This window comes from Meleagris gallopavo, chromosome 2 (assembly GCF_000146605.3).
Source record: "Meleagris gallopavo isolate NT-WF06-2002-E0010 breed Aviagen turkey brand Nicholas breeding stock chromosome 2, Turkey_5.1, whole genome shotgun sequence".
In the NCBI taxonomy this organism is placed as follows: Eukaryota; Metazoa; Chordata; class Aves; order Galliformes; family Phasianidae; genus Meleagris; species Meleagris gallopavo.
The window spans coordinates 87,825,938-87,845,683 of record NC_015012.2 but is presented as its reverse complement, the minus strand read 5'-3'; the positions used below and the strand labels follow the sequence as shown (position 1 = coordinate 87,845,683).

The following is a 19,746-nucleotide window of genomic DNA, read 5'->3' as shown; positions in this document are numbered from 1 at the left end:
CTCTCCTCTCCTCTCCTCTCCTCTCCTCATTAAAATGATAATCCACCATATGCCCAATCTGTAGATGGCTAAAATTATTTGACATTAATCCCTTTATATTGTAATTGCAGTGAGTGGCATTTGGCAACTGAATTGCAGAACTAGACTATACATTATACAGATACCAGCAATGAAAAAGATATACTATTCTGCAAGAATCTGAAATTATTATGTATATATATACAGTTGAATCTAGTCATGTCACAACTAGGACCATTTCATCCACTTTTCTGAAATTTGTTGCGAGCTGATGTTGCAACTTCTATTCAATGTCTTTTTTTTTCCTGTTTGCACAGAGAGCATGGAAATTTCATCAAGATCAAATGCTGAGTTGAGTTTTAGGCAGCACAGAAAGCCCCAAAGCCAAAGACACCCTGATGAATCAGAGAAGGATTGCACCACTGCTAAAAGATTCTGTCAAGAGGATCTGTACTGCTCTTCAGTGTATAGGAGCTTCCAGCAAGCGTGCCGGGCAGAGGCAGCAAAATGTAGAATGGGCAGCCAGGAATGTTTGTCAGCATGGAAAGAACTGAGGAAAACAGTGATGGGAGAGTGCAAGTGCTCAGAGCCACTACAAAGGAGATGCCTTAGAATATGGAAGGGAATATTTAGCAACCCTTGTTTGCAATACTTTCAAGGGAACCAAGATTCAGTAGCTAGTGAAAATGGCGATGAACATGATGATGATGGTGATGATCATGATAAAAATCAGGACACTGACACAGGTTGGTGCTATTCCAGAAGTCAGAACCCTTTCATACATGCGTGCATCTGTGGAAAAAACAAATTCTTAAACCATTGCAGTTTACCATTGGAAACAGGATAGTTTTGAGAGGCTTATTTAGATGCAAATGAATAATCTAAAAGCAAAACAAAAGCTTGAGTGAAAACACTATTTTTCTTCAATTGGTTAATTTGGTCACTCCTGACCCTAATCAGTCTCTTTTAGCACTAGACTATAGCCAAAAAAAAAAAAGAGAAGTTTCATTTTACATTTTTCAAAAGTTTCCTTTTGCGTTTTTCAAAAGTAAAAATAAGAATTTTCTGCCTCCATTGACTTCATACTACAACAAGCCTTCTGAGTTTTAAAAATTGTGTATACAAATGAATATGTTAAAGCCACAGGCCTTATTTGTTCACAATAACCCTGATTTTATTCTGAGCTGAGCATCTCTACAAACTCTTTCTTTTCACAGGATGTATAATTATGTATCAACAGCTATTGTGAAAATGTGCTTTCACCCCAAAGTCTATAAATACATGTAACAGGGCTGCTAGAGTTTGTTAAAAGCTGACAATTCCTGACTGATCACTGAGTCGATCTATTTTATTCTTGTTTATTTTTACCAGTACTATTTCAGCAAAACAGACAATGCTTTAAACTAAAAACTAAGCATGATTTATCACCTCTGCTCATATGTATATCCATGTCTTTCTGTTTTAGACAATATTAGTATGGAAACAAAGCTACAATGGAGTTTATCATCTCTCTCCAAGCAAGGTATGAATTTATTTCTGGATCCTAGTAACTCATTTTACCTCTGTTCTCAAATAATGTGCATTGTATCTCCAGATTAAAATGAATAGTTTTCATTCAGATTACTGAAGAGCAAGGAGTCAGTAGAACCCTGAATATTTTATTTAAACAACTGGATAGATGAGAATCCAAAAATGATAGGTAACAGTCCTATTTCTGTTATATTTATCGAGGCAAAACTTATCCCATAACCCTTTTGGAGTTAGAAATAGATATATAGTTTTGGAAGGCTTATAGCATAGCCTACAATTACCTGAACTAGATTTAAAAATGTCATACTGGAGATGTCAGCATTTTTAAGCATCCATTAGTCAGCAGTTCCTGGAAGTTATTGAATACTTCAAAGAAATTTCTGTCTTGCCATTTCTCATTTCTTCTTCCTCACTTATCTGGTAGGGCAAGAAGTTTCAAGGGGGTTGCATGTGAGAGGCAAGCAGTGCAAGAGTAGAATATGAGGACAACAAAATGAGCTTAGAAGAGACAGTGTTGGAAGAGCTGGCTCAGAGCTTTGGGAAGACTGACTTGTTTTTAATGGGAATAATGCAGGCAGGTTGACTACCAATCATCACTTGAGTAAGATTTTCTTGTAGTTTCATTTTAAAAATCGTTATTCTTTTTAGCATACACAGCAAACAGATCCTGTTTGGATGTGAACATGGACTGTGTTGAAGATGAAGTATGTAACAAACAGTTGTCCCTGTACCTTAAGGTCTGTTCAGTAAATAAGAAGTGCAACATGGAAGAATGCCAAGTGGCCATGAGGTTCTTCTATCACAACATGCCTTTTGAAGTTGCCCAAATGATGACATTTTGTGATTGCGTCCAGCCTGATGAATCCTGCCACAGTGCCAAAGAACTTCTTCATGGCAAGCCCTGTGCAATTACTTCAGCTCCACTCCCATCATGTCTAAGTGTAATTCACATGTGTGAGGAAGATGAATTCTGCAGGTAACTAGAAGAATGATTACTTTTCCTAATCTCGCCTAGTTGTGTGCCTGTGAATTATTTGATCAAATAATTTTTGTATTTCTCATCTATAGCAAAATGATTTTTGGCATTGTATCTATTCTATATCATCTCTTGTGTTTGGCATTTCAAAAAGTCATACTTTATGGATACAAGCAGCAAAGAATTACTGCCTTTAATCTTTGATCTTTACATCTTAGTTATCAGTTTTAGAACACATTTTTCACACACCACCTTCCCACCAGGTGCTTTTCACATCTTTCACTTACTCTTGCATGATAACTATAGGCATCTAGAGACCCTTTTCACACAAACTCAGATAGAAATAGAAGGGATCTTTAAATCATCATGTGTAAGAACTGCACTGAATATTTAAAATACTTAGAGGAATCAGATGTGAGCAGAGAACATTTTACTAGGCTACATATAGCACATTAATAGGTTTGATTAGGATAATTTACCCAATTACCTAGTCAAAAAAGTTAGGTTATCTATCCCTTGGCACAGACAGCAATTCTTTGAAGTCTAGTCTGAGAAGAGTCTACAAAGCAGCAGGTGCCATTTGGACATCTATCAGAGATGTCTGCATTGAAACTGATAATTCAATAAGTAATCCCACAAGCAAACCACAAACATTCATTTTCAGACAGGTTTTGGATCATCAGTGGCCTTTTCTTCTGCCTGTTTCATGACTCTTAACACCATTTTGGCTGGACAAACTATTCTGTATGTAACTTTCATTACCACTTCCTTCAGATAATACCTGCTAGTCTGCTCCTTTGCCCCCTAGCAGTTTACACAAATTATGCAGCAGACTGGGAGAAGTTTGTTTGGTTAAAGTAATTACCTCTTCCACCTTAGCATCTACCCTTCAGATCCAACTGCTGTGTGACTAACTTGGCCCTTTGTAAAACTTTCATATTATTCTTTTATTCTCAGATAAACATGAAAAAAAGCTGCCCTGAAACAATGCACAGACAACCAAAGTTATGAAGAGAAACAGTTTTCAGATTTTGTTTTATTTTAGAAAATATGCAACAGGATTAGCCCATACTCTCTCTTCTATGTAATTGACACCATTTGGGGATGGACAATTGGCTCACATTGGTTTTCAATGTAGTCACTGGTTCTCTTGTGGATTACACCTCAATTTCACCTCAAAGCTCTGCATAATTTTACTTTCAGTAAACAATGCAGGAGACCAAGAGACACTTTCAGTTCAGTGCAGGCTACTCAGATTGACGTCAGTGGGAAATGCCCTTTTTTATGTCAGGAAGAACTGGGCTACAAATGTAAGTCTGTGCATGTGCATGTGTACACATGCAATACCATAATGGAGACTTGCTGAATTACCCATTATTTTGGGAGCATTAATGTTTCCTGGCACTGACAATAAGTGGACATAATTAGCAAAATTAGTCTGTGAATTATGGCTAGCCGTATCTATAAATCTGAAGATGAACAAAATAATTCCATTAGCACAGAGGTGGCATCTGCTTTGAAACCTTTGCTGGTGTAATAAAAATATTTACAATAAGGTGCAAGCACATTTTTCTACGTGACTTGCTTGTAACAATTACACAATAGCAATAGTAAATTAACAGCCTAATGTTATGATTAATGAAAGAATATTTTAAGATACTACAGTACACTACATAACAACATTTTACCTTTCTTGTCTGCTAAGATTTAATGTAAGTGATAAACTGGTTTCCAGCCAATATCTACAGATTACTTAATTAATCTTTAGTAAGTCTTCTCTTTGGTCATACCAAAAGCACTAAATATTAATTTTATTCTACTCTAAGAGCAAATAAGCTAAAATAATTTAAATCCATAGAGTTGGGAAACAATTCTTCACGTAACCTCTCTTCACTGTCAATTAATTTTTAAGGTCAAGTATCTGCAATGAAATTCTTTCTCCATATCCTTGGTCATTTTGTATTTTGTTAGCATTCTATCTGGGTTGGCTTTTAGCACTGTATGCAGATTATTTTATTTCAATTAAATTCAATATTCATTTTTCTTATCGTGCTGCCCAACAAGTTCATCCCCTAGAAAGGTGCCTCTTCTGTTTTCATGGTGGTGACTGGTCTTATTCCTCCACCTGAGGATTTGGGACTGCTGGCATTCACAGTGATTTCTGCTGGACCCTTGGAAAGACTACACAGATGCTGATTTGGGGTACCGCTGATTGTTTCAAAAAACTTTTTGATTAATGGTGTTATTTCAAGTTACAATTTTGCAGTTTCACTGAGATGAACAAGGTGCAAATCAGAGCAGAATTTATGCCAGCTATCACTGAATATTTTGATTTTTAAAGCTTACATGGCACTTCAAGAATACACTCTTTTTATGATCATCTTTTTTTGTGAAATCATAGTTTCAAAACCATCATTGTACACTTATATTTTTCTGTCAGGAAAAAATACAAAGCTTTTTGGGACAAATGTTGGAGACACGTGACCAAAGAATGCTATGACGATGAAGCTTGTCTTGAAACTTTAATTAAAGACGACATGCCCTGTTCTGCAAACGCTGATTGCAAAGCAGCCTACATCAACAACTGGGGCACAATGCTACGTGTGGAGTGCACCTGTCAGAATTCACCACCGGCAGAACAGTCGCTGTGCAAGCTCTTCCATCACATGCTTCACAGCACGTCCTGCTTCAGTCAGTTACGTGAGTAACAGATGATACTTTAAAGAATAATTAATTTAAAATCTTAAATTAAAATGCTAACCTGCAGCAAATCTTAACCATATCTCTTCTATAATACCATGGATTTCATCAAGGTTTATATCTGTAGGTTTTTAAGCCAAATTGAAACACAGATTATATGTCCAAGTTGTTTTCTCTGGTTGTGGGCAATATTTTATACTAGCAATACATTGGCTACAAGTCTCACTATATTAATTTTCTGGCTGAAATAATGATAAATGAGCGATTTTGGGGGTGCGAAATATTATGCAGATTAGAAAAGTTTCAGAGTCTTTCTGTCATTGACTTAATGTTGTACTTTGGCACAGCATTAGAACAATCAATATGGTACATACTGGTACATAGAACACAATATACATTATATTTTTATGTTTTTCTTTCTTTCCTTTTCTCCTTGGAGTCTAAATATTAGCCTAGCTAAAACTTTAAGTTGGCTAACACAATTTAGGAAATGATTTAGTAAATGTTGACCTTACAAATGATTGGTATCTAGACACAGTTTAACTGTGTTGTGAAGCTTCATAAAAAGAATTAATGATCTGCTACCTTCACGTTGTTACTTAACAGTAATGAGAAAGAATAGAAAACTAAACTGACAGTTCTCTAGCTTTAACTTCTGAGCACAGATCTTGTTTGTGTTAGAAACTGGGACACAAAAGGCAAAGCAATAAATTCTGCCTTTTTCAGGAGAGGAATTCATTTGTTTTTCTTTCTATACAGTGGCACAGAATGATGCAAGCCAGTATGTGCTAAATATAAAACTCCTTGCTAAGACCTTTTTTAGGACTCAGTCATTAGTGCAACGAATGGCAACATGAAAGAGAATATCAGTGTATTCATATGGGTCAGGAAAGTGCTTTTGAAGCAAATCCTCTGTTTGTTTGTCTTCACTTACTGTGCTGTGGGTTAGGTCCCAGAGTGGCTCAGGAGAAGATGAACTGGATTCCTACAGCCTAAAACTGAAGCTGAATGTTCACCTATTACATCAGCTCCTGGCCATGCCATCTGTGGACCAGACCTACGACCTGACTACCCTCTCCACAAATACACATAATGTGTCACTTATATCTATTACACAAACTTGCTAATGCATCTATATGTAATTACATATTCACGTGGTACCCTGGGAGAAGGAATTACTTCCAAAGATTTCAGAGAAAAGGAATGCTTATGTCATAGTTCCACCAAGTGACTTTTAAAAACAAATTAGCTGCATACATGCATTCCATTGAATGATTTAGCTAATTTTTGACTTTTAGCCATCCCCCAAAACTGCTACTGATAACAGTATAATTTTTTCCTGTCCTTCAAAATACACCTGAAAACTAAAGTAACTGAGGAAACACTGTGCTTAAGCTTAGACAATCAGGACAATCAGACAATTCAGCCTGAGAAAAGTTTAAAATTGCAGCACCAGCTCCTCTGACAAAGTAATACTGTAACACTGTTATATTTGAGACTGTGTTGGCAGTGAGTTTCCTCAAGAACATTATTTACTTGTTTGTTTGCTCCATGACTGCATCTAATGATCCAAACTAACTCTCTTAGTTTCTCTTTACATAGCAAGAAAAAAGATGATTAACATATTAGAATAATCAAATAATTGCTCATCAGGTTTTGCCATTCACTGAAGCAGTCTCAGGATAAAAGTATTTTTGTGATGGGAATTTCCCTAACCTAATTGGGATTAAAGAACAGAAACTTGCTTGTTCCTGGGGTGCAATGAAGTTCCTGCTAGTCAGTCGAAAACTGGGGATCCAAAGCCCTTGGCTAAGTAAAGGATTGGTACTACTGCTGCCTTTCTAAGTTCTGAGGCTCTTATCAAAACACAATAATATTTGTTTACATTATTATTTAAAAATAATAATTCAAGTTGATACATGTTTTCATTCTTTAGGTCAAATTTCAGTTAGGAAAGGGTTTCATTGGCTGAATACAGAAATACCAGGAGAAAAGCTTTCCAGAACACAACTGCATTCATCTTCAATTAATGGTAAGTTTGAGCAAATCACTTCACGATTTTAATAGAAGCACTATTGAAATTTCCCTTATGTTACAGAGAAGACTAAAGATTAACTCCCTTGGGTGGTTTCAGGAAAGTGAACTTTACCTGTTCTACTCTCATTCAACATTATGTGGAAAAATCTTTCTACTTGCTTTCCTTATCTTATACAACCACAAAGTAAAGATAATAAGGCTGCACCAATTACTCTGATAAGTGGTTTTGAAATAGATAGATCACAATCACTATATTATAACTGTGCACAATTAAGCTATTAAGCCCACCACAGCCTGACTCTCTATACAGTCATTACAAATCAGGAGAATCATAGAATCACAGAATATCCTAAGTTGGAAAGGACTCATAAGGATCATCAAGTCCAACTCATAAAGAATCAATAGTAGTCATAATATGTAAAATAAATTATTAGCTTTGATGCCACACCTGCTTCCCTCCTAACTTTCTTGACTTTTTGTGCCATACTAGTTACAGTGAAATTAGGAAGAAGCAGTAGTTGATCTGAGAAGGGTGCTGCGTTACACTCCATCAGCTATTATTTTCTCATGCAACAGCAGGGCCTGCAATTGTGATCGTGATATGTCATGGGTTGAAAAGCAGTCCGATCTGCTTTTCTTTCTATGCATTTACAGTAAACAATTAAGTGACATAAAAGATACTGATTTAATAATTTTTTTCATAGCTGAAATAATATTAATTTTATATTTCCTTTTGAGGGATCCCATTACAGAGTAAGAATACTAAAAAGCTCAATGCACAAATACTGTCTCTAATGAGAAACATTTGCTCTACCTTGCATAGGGCAGATTGCAGTACTCTACGTATTACTCCAAATTAGTTCCTTTTTTACAAGAAATGTTCACACTGAACACCTTTAACAATGAAAAAATAATTCATGCTCCACGTAGAGTACAAAATAAAGGATATTCCATCATGTCCCCCCTTCAGCTTTTGCTGAAGTGTCCAACCTGGGAATTATAAATATAAACTGTTAGTAACAGTATTCTTGAGTCCAATGTCATGAATAATTGAGCATTCCACTGTCGTTTTAGCATAAAAACTCTTTGCTGTATCCTGGAAGCGTTGGCTTCTTTTTGCCAACTACAGGGGGAGCCTGAATCTCTGGCTGGCTGGAACTAGACTTTAGTGGTTAAATAATGAATGTTGTAATGGAAGAAATCCTGCTATAAGTGAGAAAAAGTAAAATGTGAGCTATTTCACCCCAGTGACCAGTTCTAACTGCAGACCCCTTCATTGGGTAGAATGCAATATGTATTTCCCTCAAAGAATTAGATAAATGTTTGCAAAAAGCAGGCTGCGCCCAGTTAATTCTGGTCCCACTGAAATCTGAACACTTTCCAAAAACCCATCCTTGAACTCTAACAGGATTTTGGATGGCCTTAGAAAAATAAAAGAATGCTGACCAGCCTGAAAGATAAAATAAAATATTTCTCCTATTGGAGCTGTCATGTGCACTAGCTGGGAACTCTCTAAGCTATATATGTCTCATAGGAAGCCAGGTCAAGGAGAAGAATCTGATTTCAGGATATCTACCTGATGATAAAAACCATATTGCAAATTATTCCATAAATCCCACTGCCAAAAATCTATCCCTGCACCCTGGATGTATACGCTAGTAAATGTGTATTACTTTGGCTGCAAAGGGAGTTATCATCTTTACAAAGTATTTATCTTTATTGAAATCAAATCCCAAGAAGAATCCCATGGTGTAGATGCAAAATGGTTAAGTTGTCAAATATGTTCTTTTGAGTGTCTGAAGATATTTAAGAATATTTGCTGAACTCAAATGCTGGAGATAACACTTGCCTATGTGTTGTCCATAACTCAAAATCTCAGAAGAGTTCTTAACTTGCATAAAATACAAAGATCTTTCACAAATTCAAATTAATGTCTGTTTGCAGATGAGCAAGCCGAGAAAGAAACTCAGTCTTTCTTTAACTGTCCCTTAATTCTTTATCTCAAAAAAGTTACTGCTCAAAAAACAGTTCAAAAAAACCTTTCCTATTTTACACAGTAGTACTGTCCATCCTTGGATAATTGGATAATTTTTAATAAGAGGAGTGCTTCATAATAAATAATAAATATAGGTATATATACCAACATATGTACAAATGAATATGTCCCTCTTCGTTGTGAATTATGCAGATTTGGGTACAAGCAAAGATGCTTTGCTGTGAATGCAGTAGTCAGATATCTTGGGTCCAAAGTAGTTCAAATACACAACTCCATAATCAAGAGCTAACTTCTTGCTGTGGACAAATTGACCCTTGGTGACCGTACAAATGCACTGCAATAAAATTCTACTTATTCCATCTCTTACTGAGAAAAGGAGAATAGTATGTATAAAACGCTGCTGCGGAGAAGCTGCTACATAATGTAATGGTAACATTTTACAGCCTGGCATGGCGTGTATCAATGACCTTAGCCTCCTAAATTAGGATGTGATGTTTGAAAACGGGATTAGATATCTAAAGTACTTTGGCAACCATTGGCCCAGGTGGCATAAGAGTGATGATAGAGGTCACCCTTGCTACTGTGAAAGGGCTCTGTTGAGCTCAGTGAGATCTGCCACACAAGAAATTGGCTTGTGTCAGGAATACTGAACCACAAGATATCTCGAAAAGAAGGTGTAAAAGATGAAGTCCTCTGACTTTTGCCCTTTGGTTTGCCATGAAAAAACAGGACTGTTTAAAATTCTTAACAGGATTTTCACTTAGTCATATATCCAGGAGGATATATGACAACCTGTGGGTTGATTGGCCCCAGTTAAAACAGTGTGATGTAGGCAGAGGCCTGATCATTTTCAAAGTTAATGAGACTTTTCCTGCAAGCTTAAATGGGACCAGAATCTTATGTCATAGTACAAAAAGCAAGTGACAAACTAAACAAAAGCTCTCCAAACATCAAAAAATGCTGTTACTAACCATGTAGTTACCCACTTTCAGTCTGGTTTTGACTTCATCCTATGCAAATCAACTCCATGATTTTGCAGATTCAAATAATTTAAAAGATTGCTTCCTACACCTTAATTTGAAAAATGAATCATGCATGAAGATAAGTATTCACTTTCATCAGTGCAGAGCTTTGGAGCTCGAGCATTTTTTTAATGGAAGAAAAAGTTATGAATACACAACTCTTCTCTGGTTCTTGTGAGATACCGTAAAATTGGGCATGACCCAAGACTCTTGGAACTAATCTTATTTTCCTCCTAAATTGTAGAGTTATCAGATATTTTCTACCAAGTAGTTTTGCTGTGCTGAGAATCTAGTTAAACATGTAATTGGCAGGATTTATCTATAATTATACTGGATGCTCTGAGAACTGAGATTAGTTCCTCTCCAGCAACTTTAATTTGTAAGGTATGAAACACTGTCAATCTCATTGTTTTATAAATGTAGAAGAAAGCCTGCAATGTCTGCAGTTAGACAAGAAACCTTAGAGCACCAGCCGGAGTTAATTTATCTAGTGAATATTCACAGTTCTCTCACTACATGTACATGTAGATTTACACAGGAGACTGATCCCACTAATTGTTTCAGCTGATGAGCTCATAGCTGTCCTATTGCAAACTTTGTCACTGCAGTGTCTGTATTTCTACATAGGAAGTTCCTACTAGCACTACAGCTGTAGCGTTCCTGAGGATGTAGCCCATGCAAGGAAGGGCAAGATATTTGTCCCAAAGCCGTGACAGACTTGTCATAGACTTGTCCTTAAGCTGCTCTACCAAATTCTCATGAGCATGAGACAGCTTCATAAGGTGGTACAGTTCAGTACCTCACACCACAGCAATGGGAACATCTCTCCTTTTGTGCCCTTTCAGTCTTCACAAGGCACACAGATACTTGCATCCCTTTCTCCATCCAGCCAGATAATTCAGACAAGATCTCTTCTTCTGCACCTTAGTCAGCTGAAGAGAAGCATTAAAGCAGACAGCTATCTATTAGAATCCAATCATGATCTGATCTATGTACACTGCATTTTTTATTTGCTATCCTGAGTAGGAAAATATTTGAACTTTTAATCATGTTTTTAATCATTGTGATGTCTGCTATCCAGTGAAATGTGATCAGGAGCACAGCATGAGAGCTAAGACCCATAACTATAAATGGGCTTAATTTCAGTCAGTGTTTTTGATGTTTGTTTAGGTACTGATTTTAAGCCTTAAATCATTGCTAAGATATTCAGACGAGAAAAATGGAATCACACAGAACATCATGTCATAAAGGAATTTACATGTGTATTCTGGTAGTTTTCATGGATGGGATTTGGGATGAACAGAGCCAAAATTTCCTATCTATATTTTCTAACTCCCCTAGCAGTATTTCACATTTTGAGAACTGGATGGAGACAGATTAATAGTGAAAATTAACATAAAACATTCCTTGCATTTTTAGACAAGCAGGATGCCTATCAAGAAACAGACACCCTATAACATTTTTAAGGGAAGATAAATAGGCACATTCAAGTATTTAGAAAACAATATATAAAATGAAAATATAAAATGAAGAATTATCACTTCAGCCACAAAACTATGCCCTCTCCCAGCTTTACAAATTCCCACGCTTCTCAGAAGGCAGAAGAAAATAAATGGCTTTTAGCATGATCTCATCATGAACATCTTGCAACAGGCAAGTAGAAGGGTCTCATTTTTATTCCTGTGGCTCTTGATTTGGGTCCTTTTGTTGTTGAACCTCTGCGCATCTTGATGGCACGTTCTGGCACGTTGTGTTTCCTTCTGAGCCATATATTTTCCCTTTGGAATATTTGATCAAAAGTGATACATTCACTCCACCAGGAAAAACAAGTTTCTCCTCTTTTGGAAAAGAACAGTTGAAACAATTCCCAGTTTTTCAACAGTCAGAATTTTTAGCACATAAGCTGCCTAAGTGACTTCTTGGTGAGAAGTCTAAGAGAAAGAGGAAACTCCATGGGCATGGTGCCCAGAAACACAATGTTAGATCCCATTTTACTTTAATTCGATTCTAGACTGAGTATTGCTTCACACTGCAATTATGGTAATATGTGAAAAAGAAAAAGAGGCCAGGCAGATATTTAAGAGCCAGATCTCCTCCAACACACCGAATAAAACTGACATCTTAAAATCAACAGGGAAAATACTCCAAAACACAAATCAGAGTAACAAGCTGTTGCAGTTTCCCCGGGGTAGAGTAAAAGGTAGTGCTACACACGTGAAGTGCTATTGGAGCTGGTGTTTACTACAAGTCTGAAAATGATTTTGCACTGGCTGGTGAAGCAGGAGTAACTCCCACCATTGGCATACCATCCCCTTTTAATTACTGGCATCAGAACTGATTGCTAATTTAGCGTGCAAATGTATATGTTCCAATTCAGATCTCAAACCTGATTCTTGTCACTGAAGAATGTTTCTTGTCTGCTTTCTGGTTTTGGCTTATAGGTGAAACAGTCTACATTATTGCCTATTCCTCCTGCATAGTTCTCATCCTAGGAATAGTCCTGTTGACTCTCCTAAAGATCAGGTAATTTGATAGGAGTATTAATCTTTGGTTCTAGGAAATTGGAAAAGCAGAAAATAAAATGTTTTGATTTAGCTAAGAGTTGGCACTGTGACTGTCTTTAAAAACAGTCCAGCATATCCCAGCGATGGAAAGAACTGACATTGCGGGTGTCAGTGGGAAGATGTGAAATATGATGCATATCTACAATGCCCTCCATTCATACAGAGATCTCAGGCTTTAGGAGGTTTCATTTCCTGTCCCATGGCAGGGGAAGGTGAAATCTGAATTCAAAAATTCTGCAAGGCTACCTTCCTAGCCCCGCAGAAGGCAGAGGAAGTGCAGAAAGGAAATGAGAATATTCAGCATTATAACATATTTAGAAACAGAACTGTGAATGCTGCTATTGTAGTTAATATTCTTGCCAAATACCATTTTTGCTGATAGGATTCTGTAAACATTCCCACACACAGTATGAAATGCTGCCCATATGCCAGTGCTTGGTAAGAAAACAGAAATGTGCATTCACTTAATCAAATGAACATGGCCTTTTCTTAAATGATACATTTTCTTGGACCAAATTAAATGGCCAGATTTCAAGAATTACACTGTCAGATGATAGGTAACAGAACATGATGTAGCAGGAGCTATATATAGTGGGGGGGATACTGAGTCGAATTTCATTATTAAATTCAGAGGCAGATCAAAGAGGAATCGTGCAGAAAAATGCAAAAGGCAATTCAAGGATATATGGGCACAGAGGCCTTTAGGTTTGCAGTTACAGGAATATCAGCATATAAATAAAACTCAGATTTAAAGAATACAGGGGATGGAAGAAAGAACAGCACATTAATAATGGTGAAGGGAATTACTTTATACCACAAAGTTCATCATGAAAAGAGGGGAATTTTGCCACTGATTTCAATTAAGCCAAAGTTCAAACCAAAAGCCGTATAGTTTATAGTTAAATACATGCACATTCTTTGTTTTCAGAGCCTGCAGAACAAAACACCAGTCAAGAAGTCCATCGCCAGATCATTCTTCTGAAACATTTATGGTCCATTATAAAAGTCACAGATGAATTACTTTGTTGCTTATGCTTTTTAAGGCTACTCTTGAAAGCCAGCCTGTTGTACATATGCGGTAATAAAATATATAATAGAAAACTTACTATAAATTACGGAATTTTGTAGTTGTGCATACAGAAGATTTTTCTATTTATTAACACATTAAAACTTTCACAAGCTTAAAAAAAAAACAAACATATTTTTGCGTAGATTCATAGATACGTCCTGAGCTATGCATTTGCTATATCCTCAGACTCATGTGATTGATATTAATGCTGTATCAGCACAAGTCTGGCTTTACAATGTGTCTTGTGGGGCAAACTATGAGAGCCACTCTACAGATGTGAATTTATCAGACAGAAAGGAAAAAAATCCACTCGGAAATATTTCAGAGCAGTTAGAAAGCATATATGTGGGGATTTAGTACTCCAGGTTCCCTCCATGTACCCAATGGGCTATCCATGAGGCAGCACACATGGGAAGGTGGCCTGCAGTTTGATTATGAAGCACTCAGTGGGGTAGAGGAAGATCAGGATTACAACCTCTGTCAGTGTGAAGAGGAATTAAGCTGGGCGCCTGGGTGGATGTTTTGACCAGTATGTTGTTGTTGAAACTGGTTATTCCTTTCCTTCCAAGACGCTTCAAAAAGACATGAAAGAACTTTGCCAGTCTGAAAACAACAATTTTAGAAAACATTCTATGGTCTGAATTCCCAGTGGCAAAAACCATTTGATGGGGGATGAAGTGAAATGCCTGTTTCTTGAGAGATCAGATACAACCTCTCCATCCCTGTTTCATATTCATTGTCTCTAGGCTATACTCAAAGTGCCTAATTCTCCCTGTGCACTGTACTGGGAGTCATGGTCCCTAACACACCATTCTGGATCCCACTTTGTGGTGATGAGTTCTGGATTTCTCCTTGTAGCTGAATTATTTACTGGATTAAGCTTCTGTTTATTAGAAATTGGTTGTCTTTGTTGTGTTTTTCTAACAATCAGGTTCTGATCAGCACAAAGTAACAGACTGGCATTTCTTGTTTTGCTATCTCCACAAGCAGCATATGTCTCGTCTTTTCATGATAACATCCAACAAATTTTCTAAATAGCTTATACTAAGATGTTAGGAACTCTTCATATGTGTGCTTAGACACACAAACTCTCACACACAGGAGTATGTAAAATGCATTTGAAACTGGAATAAGCATACCGGTTATTCTGAAAGACTGCAAGATCTTGAGTGGATACTGTATATGTACTGTATATGTGGAATTTTATGTGCTCTTTTCATTAGAACTAACTTTAATGCTTAAAAGAAAAGAAATCTCCTCCATTACAATATGTAACATGCACCTGTATCACAATTCCTTTGATTTATATTTCATAGTGGCACTATATTCTGTCAGTTGTATGTAAGCATTAACTATTAAATAAAGGAATCTCTGCTGTGATAATCTGTATTCAGGTATCATGATTAGACTCTAACTATGTCTTGAACAAAGAAGTACCATGCAGCACAGCACCAACTACACAAATACAGTTATAGTTCAATCAGCATTTTTTGAAGAGCAGTATCCCCAGTTTTACCACTTTTGTCCCAAATACGATTAGGAAACACCCAACAATATCACATGCCCTGTAGATTAGCTTCATGACAGAATCACAGGGGCTAGAAGGGGTCTCTGGAGAACACCTAGGCCAAACCCCTACTAAAGCAGGTTCCCTACAAGAGGTTGCACAGGAAAGCATGGGGGTGGGTCTTGATGAAGTATTATTTTTTCTAACAGCCCAATCATTAAAAATTTTTTATCTGAACTGAGACATCTGTACTAAATGCCGAGGAAAATAAAGCCCACATTTCTGTCTCTTTGATGACTCGGTATTCCCAGGTCATTTTGGGTAAGGACATGATTTACCTCCCTTCCATTGGAGCTGGGACATTGCACAGTAAAGAAATGAAGAACAACCAGGTTAGAGAGAAACCGTACATTTTAGTCTTATTCTCATTTGAAACAGGGAATACTGGATCCCAGTTTTTGTTTTCAACACCATTTATGCAGTTTATCTGAAGATTGCTTCAAATTAAATGTAAGGAGTCTTTGAAACATACACAGGACTTGGTTCCTTGTGCAGTGCCGAAGATATAAAGCTTAAAATTCAAAGTCCACATTTCTCTTGCCTTGCCAGAGTGAGTCCTGAATTCTTCAAAAGGAAGATTTTCTTCAGCTATTCCAATTGCTTATGAGATGAGAGAATTTGCTTTTTAGAGGGATAGCCATCTCAAACTGATGTGGGAATCATAGCATACTAACACGGATGAAAGCAGATACAAGCAGAACCATCACCATCCCCAGCGCGGTGCCTTAAAAGAGTGAACACCATTCTGTTCTTTAAAAAAATTACCATGGGAGTCTTTTACTGTTGGATTCAAACTGGTGAAGACAAATGTCTGCGGCTCAGGTTGAGGCAGCTCAGTGCCATGGGTTAGGATATTTACTGCAATTTTTTTCCAAGAATATTCCCCAGTCAACATGCTGTCATTTCAGACCAGATGCTGAAGCTGTTCCTCATCTCCCATTAGCTCTACAGAGGGTCTCTGATACCATTTACGGGGCAGAGATTTCTACTTTGTGGGGAACATCTAAAGCTGGATGAAGCCTCATTGAGTTTTTCAAGTTGTACCTCCATTACTGCCTGTAGCTTTTAATGTTTAGTTAATGGAGGGAAAAAATGTTTTCCTAGTTACTTAGAAGAGATTTGTCAGCTATAAAAGCACATGGGGAGAACTGATAAAAAGGTAATTCCAAGAAAATGTACTTCAAACAGATTATGAGGCAACAAAGTCAACACAGGAGGACATGTCAGAGGGACAGCTTATTTTGCTAATGCCATACATGTGAGCTGCTTAATCAGAGCTGCTGAATCTGGCGTAATAGATGAGTGTATCAGTTTCAGTAAACACTGAGAGAGCTTTTGTTTCATCTTTAACATCACTCATTGCAAAATCACAAATGGATACAACCAGGAGGGTACAAATGCATCACTATTTTTACATCAGCTTCGAGGGACTAAGTTGACTTTGGCTTTATTCCTTCTGCCTGTGGTGATGCTGTAGCACTGAATACCAACACAGTGTTAGAGAAGAACCTTAGAGAAAAATAATGTTCAAAAACGTGTCTTAGTAGAAAAAGATTTATCAGCAAGAACTGAAAGGGAGTGTGTCTTTCGTTCAGTTCTCAAGACAGATTTTTACATTTATCCACTTCTGCATAACATCTTGGATCTAGAGAAAGTAACAGTTATCCTGATAATATTATATAAACAGGACAACCTTTTATTTTTAAAAAAGAACTTATGGCAGTCAGAGAAATCATATAAAATTCAGTGTCACGGAATTCTAATTTTCAGATATTTAGCATCGTATCTAAGCAATATTTCTACCACTTAAAAGTAACTCTGTGAAAAAATAGTCATGTAATCTCATTCCTTCACACTAAACCCTTGGATGAAGATTATTTCATTTCAACAGTGCTGATCCCAAAAAGCAAATTTTACCTCACAGACTTTCAGTCTTCATTCTGTGACTCCTTATTACAATAGTAAAAGTTTTATGAACTCAAATGATGCTATTAAGAAGGGAAAATTAGCCGAAGCTTCTCTGGACTTATTCACAAGACCAGAATATTCACTTCTTTGTCCCATAAACTCTGGCTACACATGAAAATAAAAGTTTAAAGTGCTGGTCCAGAGCCAAGTTGCCCAAATACATAAAAGCTGCAACTAAACTACAAAGCAAGCTGCTGCTGGAAGACATTAGCACTGCCCATGTAAGGGATCCATGACACTGCTGCCCAGTGAAGAACTATGCCCATTACTGGTGGAACTAATCAACTTCTCCAGAAACACGTACAAGCCATGCCTTTAGAAAAGAGTATCTTAACCTTTCAAGAGCCAGTATTTCACTTTCTAGCTACTGCCAACAACATGGAAAGAAGGAAAACTACTGTGGAAGTATTAAAGAAAGTTCAGCAATGCAACATCGGTTATCTGTCAAACCTTCACAGGCTCAGAGCAGGCCACTGACCAAAGATTGCCCTGGATATTCCAGTTACATACTCCATGGCCCTAACACAAGTAAAATGACCTCCATGTTGTTCCAGAAGATCTCTGCAGTGATTTCGATCCAGTGGCCCACAGAAGAAGACAGTTTTCAAAGAACAGAAATAAATATATTGGAACATCTAATTTGGCTCTGGTAAAACTCACAGAGAGCAGTCAGTGTTAAGGAGAAGTTTCTCTCCTCTGCAGGATGCCAAGAGTTTACACTCTCCCCTTTTCAGCATTTATATAGGAGCATCACCAAAACAGACGGAGAGGCAGCATGTCCCCACATTCTAACTGTGTGATCATGATATTCAGCACTTTGTTGCTTTTTCTTTATAGCTTTCAACAGATACATAATTTTTATAATGACATAATAATTGGGTCACAAATAAGGAACAGGGCTACACAACAAGGAAACAGAACACCTGCATTCAAGCCTTCCACAAGCAAAGAGTTACTTCAAGGTGAAGTGAACTCAATGGGAGACACTGATAGGGACTAGAAGAGCAGCCACCACTGGTGGTCAATCACTCTGATGGCTACAACAACTGCTGGAAAGCAGTAGCATCATCACAATGCATGCTGCTTTTGCTGTATTTTTGAAGGGATGCAGTCTTGACTGCTTTACTATGCTGTGCTGAAGTCAGTGTTATCTATGTGAGTAACAGCCAGATTAGCCCTTGATCTTAAGGTTGATATATGTCTATTTTCTGAAGCCAAAGAGTAGGCATTAAAATGCTCTCACAGTCAAAGGGATGCCAGCCCAGGAAAGCAAGCAGCAGAACATTATGTGCCCAACAAACTTTAGCAGCATGAACATGAGATGTCTAACAAATCTCAGGGATTTTGTTGGGATTGTTCACCTGGATCCAGGCTTAAATTCATCCCAGGTGGCACTTCTGGCAAATAAGCATTCATTATTTTTTAATCTGGCTCTGTGTTTCTTTCTCCTTTAAAACGATCCTGACAAACAATCTATATGTCTGTGACCTCCACCCTGGATTACTATAACTCACTATGTGGTTGAAGATGAACGTGTGGGTAAAGTACGGGCTCCAGATGTGACTGCTCATCTTTTCCAGAGCTCACATCATTAAAGAGCAAAAGATCTGCATTTAAGACTCTTCATAAGCTCCCAAGTTGTTTCTAAAGCAAAACCCATAAAGAACTAAGGCTTTTTATGTTATTCTATGATTCTATGACTTCAGATTTTTCATCCCCACAATGTAATAGGTACCCTGTTTCAGTGCACAGAGGGAGAGTTCAGAGTCCTAGAACTCTACACCAAGCAGGCTGGTTGCTGAAAAGCCTACAGTGCGCTACACAGTAAGACATACCTGCAAACCTCCAAGGTTTAAACATCTCTTAGAGCCCAAGTCAGGAATTCTTCCAGGGAGTTATGATATAGATATCTAGAACTTTCAGAGAACTGAACTCTTCTAAGCTATACTCTATATTCTATATGCATATTTTATTTGACACAGAAGCTGTGATAGCAGTGCAACCAACCACTTTTATTTAAGAAATTCATAGTTGGTCAGTTACTAAACAAGCGGACAATCATCTTTCTGGTCTCAGGAACCCTGAATTCCTTCCTGGACAGTGACACAAATTCAGACTGGCTAGGAAGTATGTTTTCAGTTCCATATGTATCCCAGTGGTTAGATTCACTGGTTAGGGCATCCCCAAAGAAGGTGTATTTGAATCTCCTCAGGCTGATCTTCACCTCTCATCAGTGGTTTAGTCTGAATTTCAGGCCAATTTTTTAAAGGGGTTTGCTTTTTTTCCCAAGAGTGACTTC

The 19,746-nt window shown here is 37.4% G+C and overlaps 1 protein-coding gene across 1 annotated transcript; it reads left to right on the top strand.

Annotated features, from left to right (window-relative positions):
• Nucleotides 1-339: 339 nt before the first annotated feature.
• Nucleotides 340-18,335, top strand: GFRAL (GDNF family receptor alpha like). Its single transcript, XM_010707823.3, has 7 exons — nt 340-764; nt 1,484-1,540; nt 2,197-2,524; nt 4,965-5,224; nt 7,161-7,256; nt 12,721-12,802; nt 13,772-18,335. The coding sequence occupies exons 1-7, from the start codon at nt 341-343 to the stop codon at nt 13,857-13,859; spliced, it is 1,335 nt and encodes a 444-aa protein (XP_010706125.1). The 5' UTR covers nt 340; the 3' UTR covers nt 13,860-18,335.
• The last annotated feature ends 1,411 nt before the right edge of the window (nt 18,336-19,746 follow it).

Excerpts from the sequence above, each read along its gene's own strand:
- GFRAL (XM_010707823.3), top strand. The coding sequence starts at position 341 with ATGGAAATTTCATCAAGATCAAATGCTGAGTTGAGTTTTAGGCAGCAC. Across the intron at positions 765-1,483 it reads AAATCAGGACACTGACACAG|ACAATATTAGTATGGAAACA; the intron begins GTTGGTGCTATT and ends TTTCTGTTTTAG. Across the intron at positions 7,257-12,720 it reads GCATTCATCTTCAATTAATG|GTGAAACAGTCTACATTATT; the intron begins GTAAGTTTGAGC and ends TTTGGCTTATAG.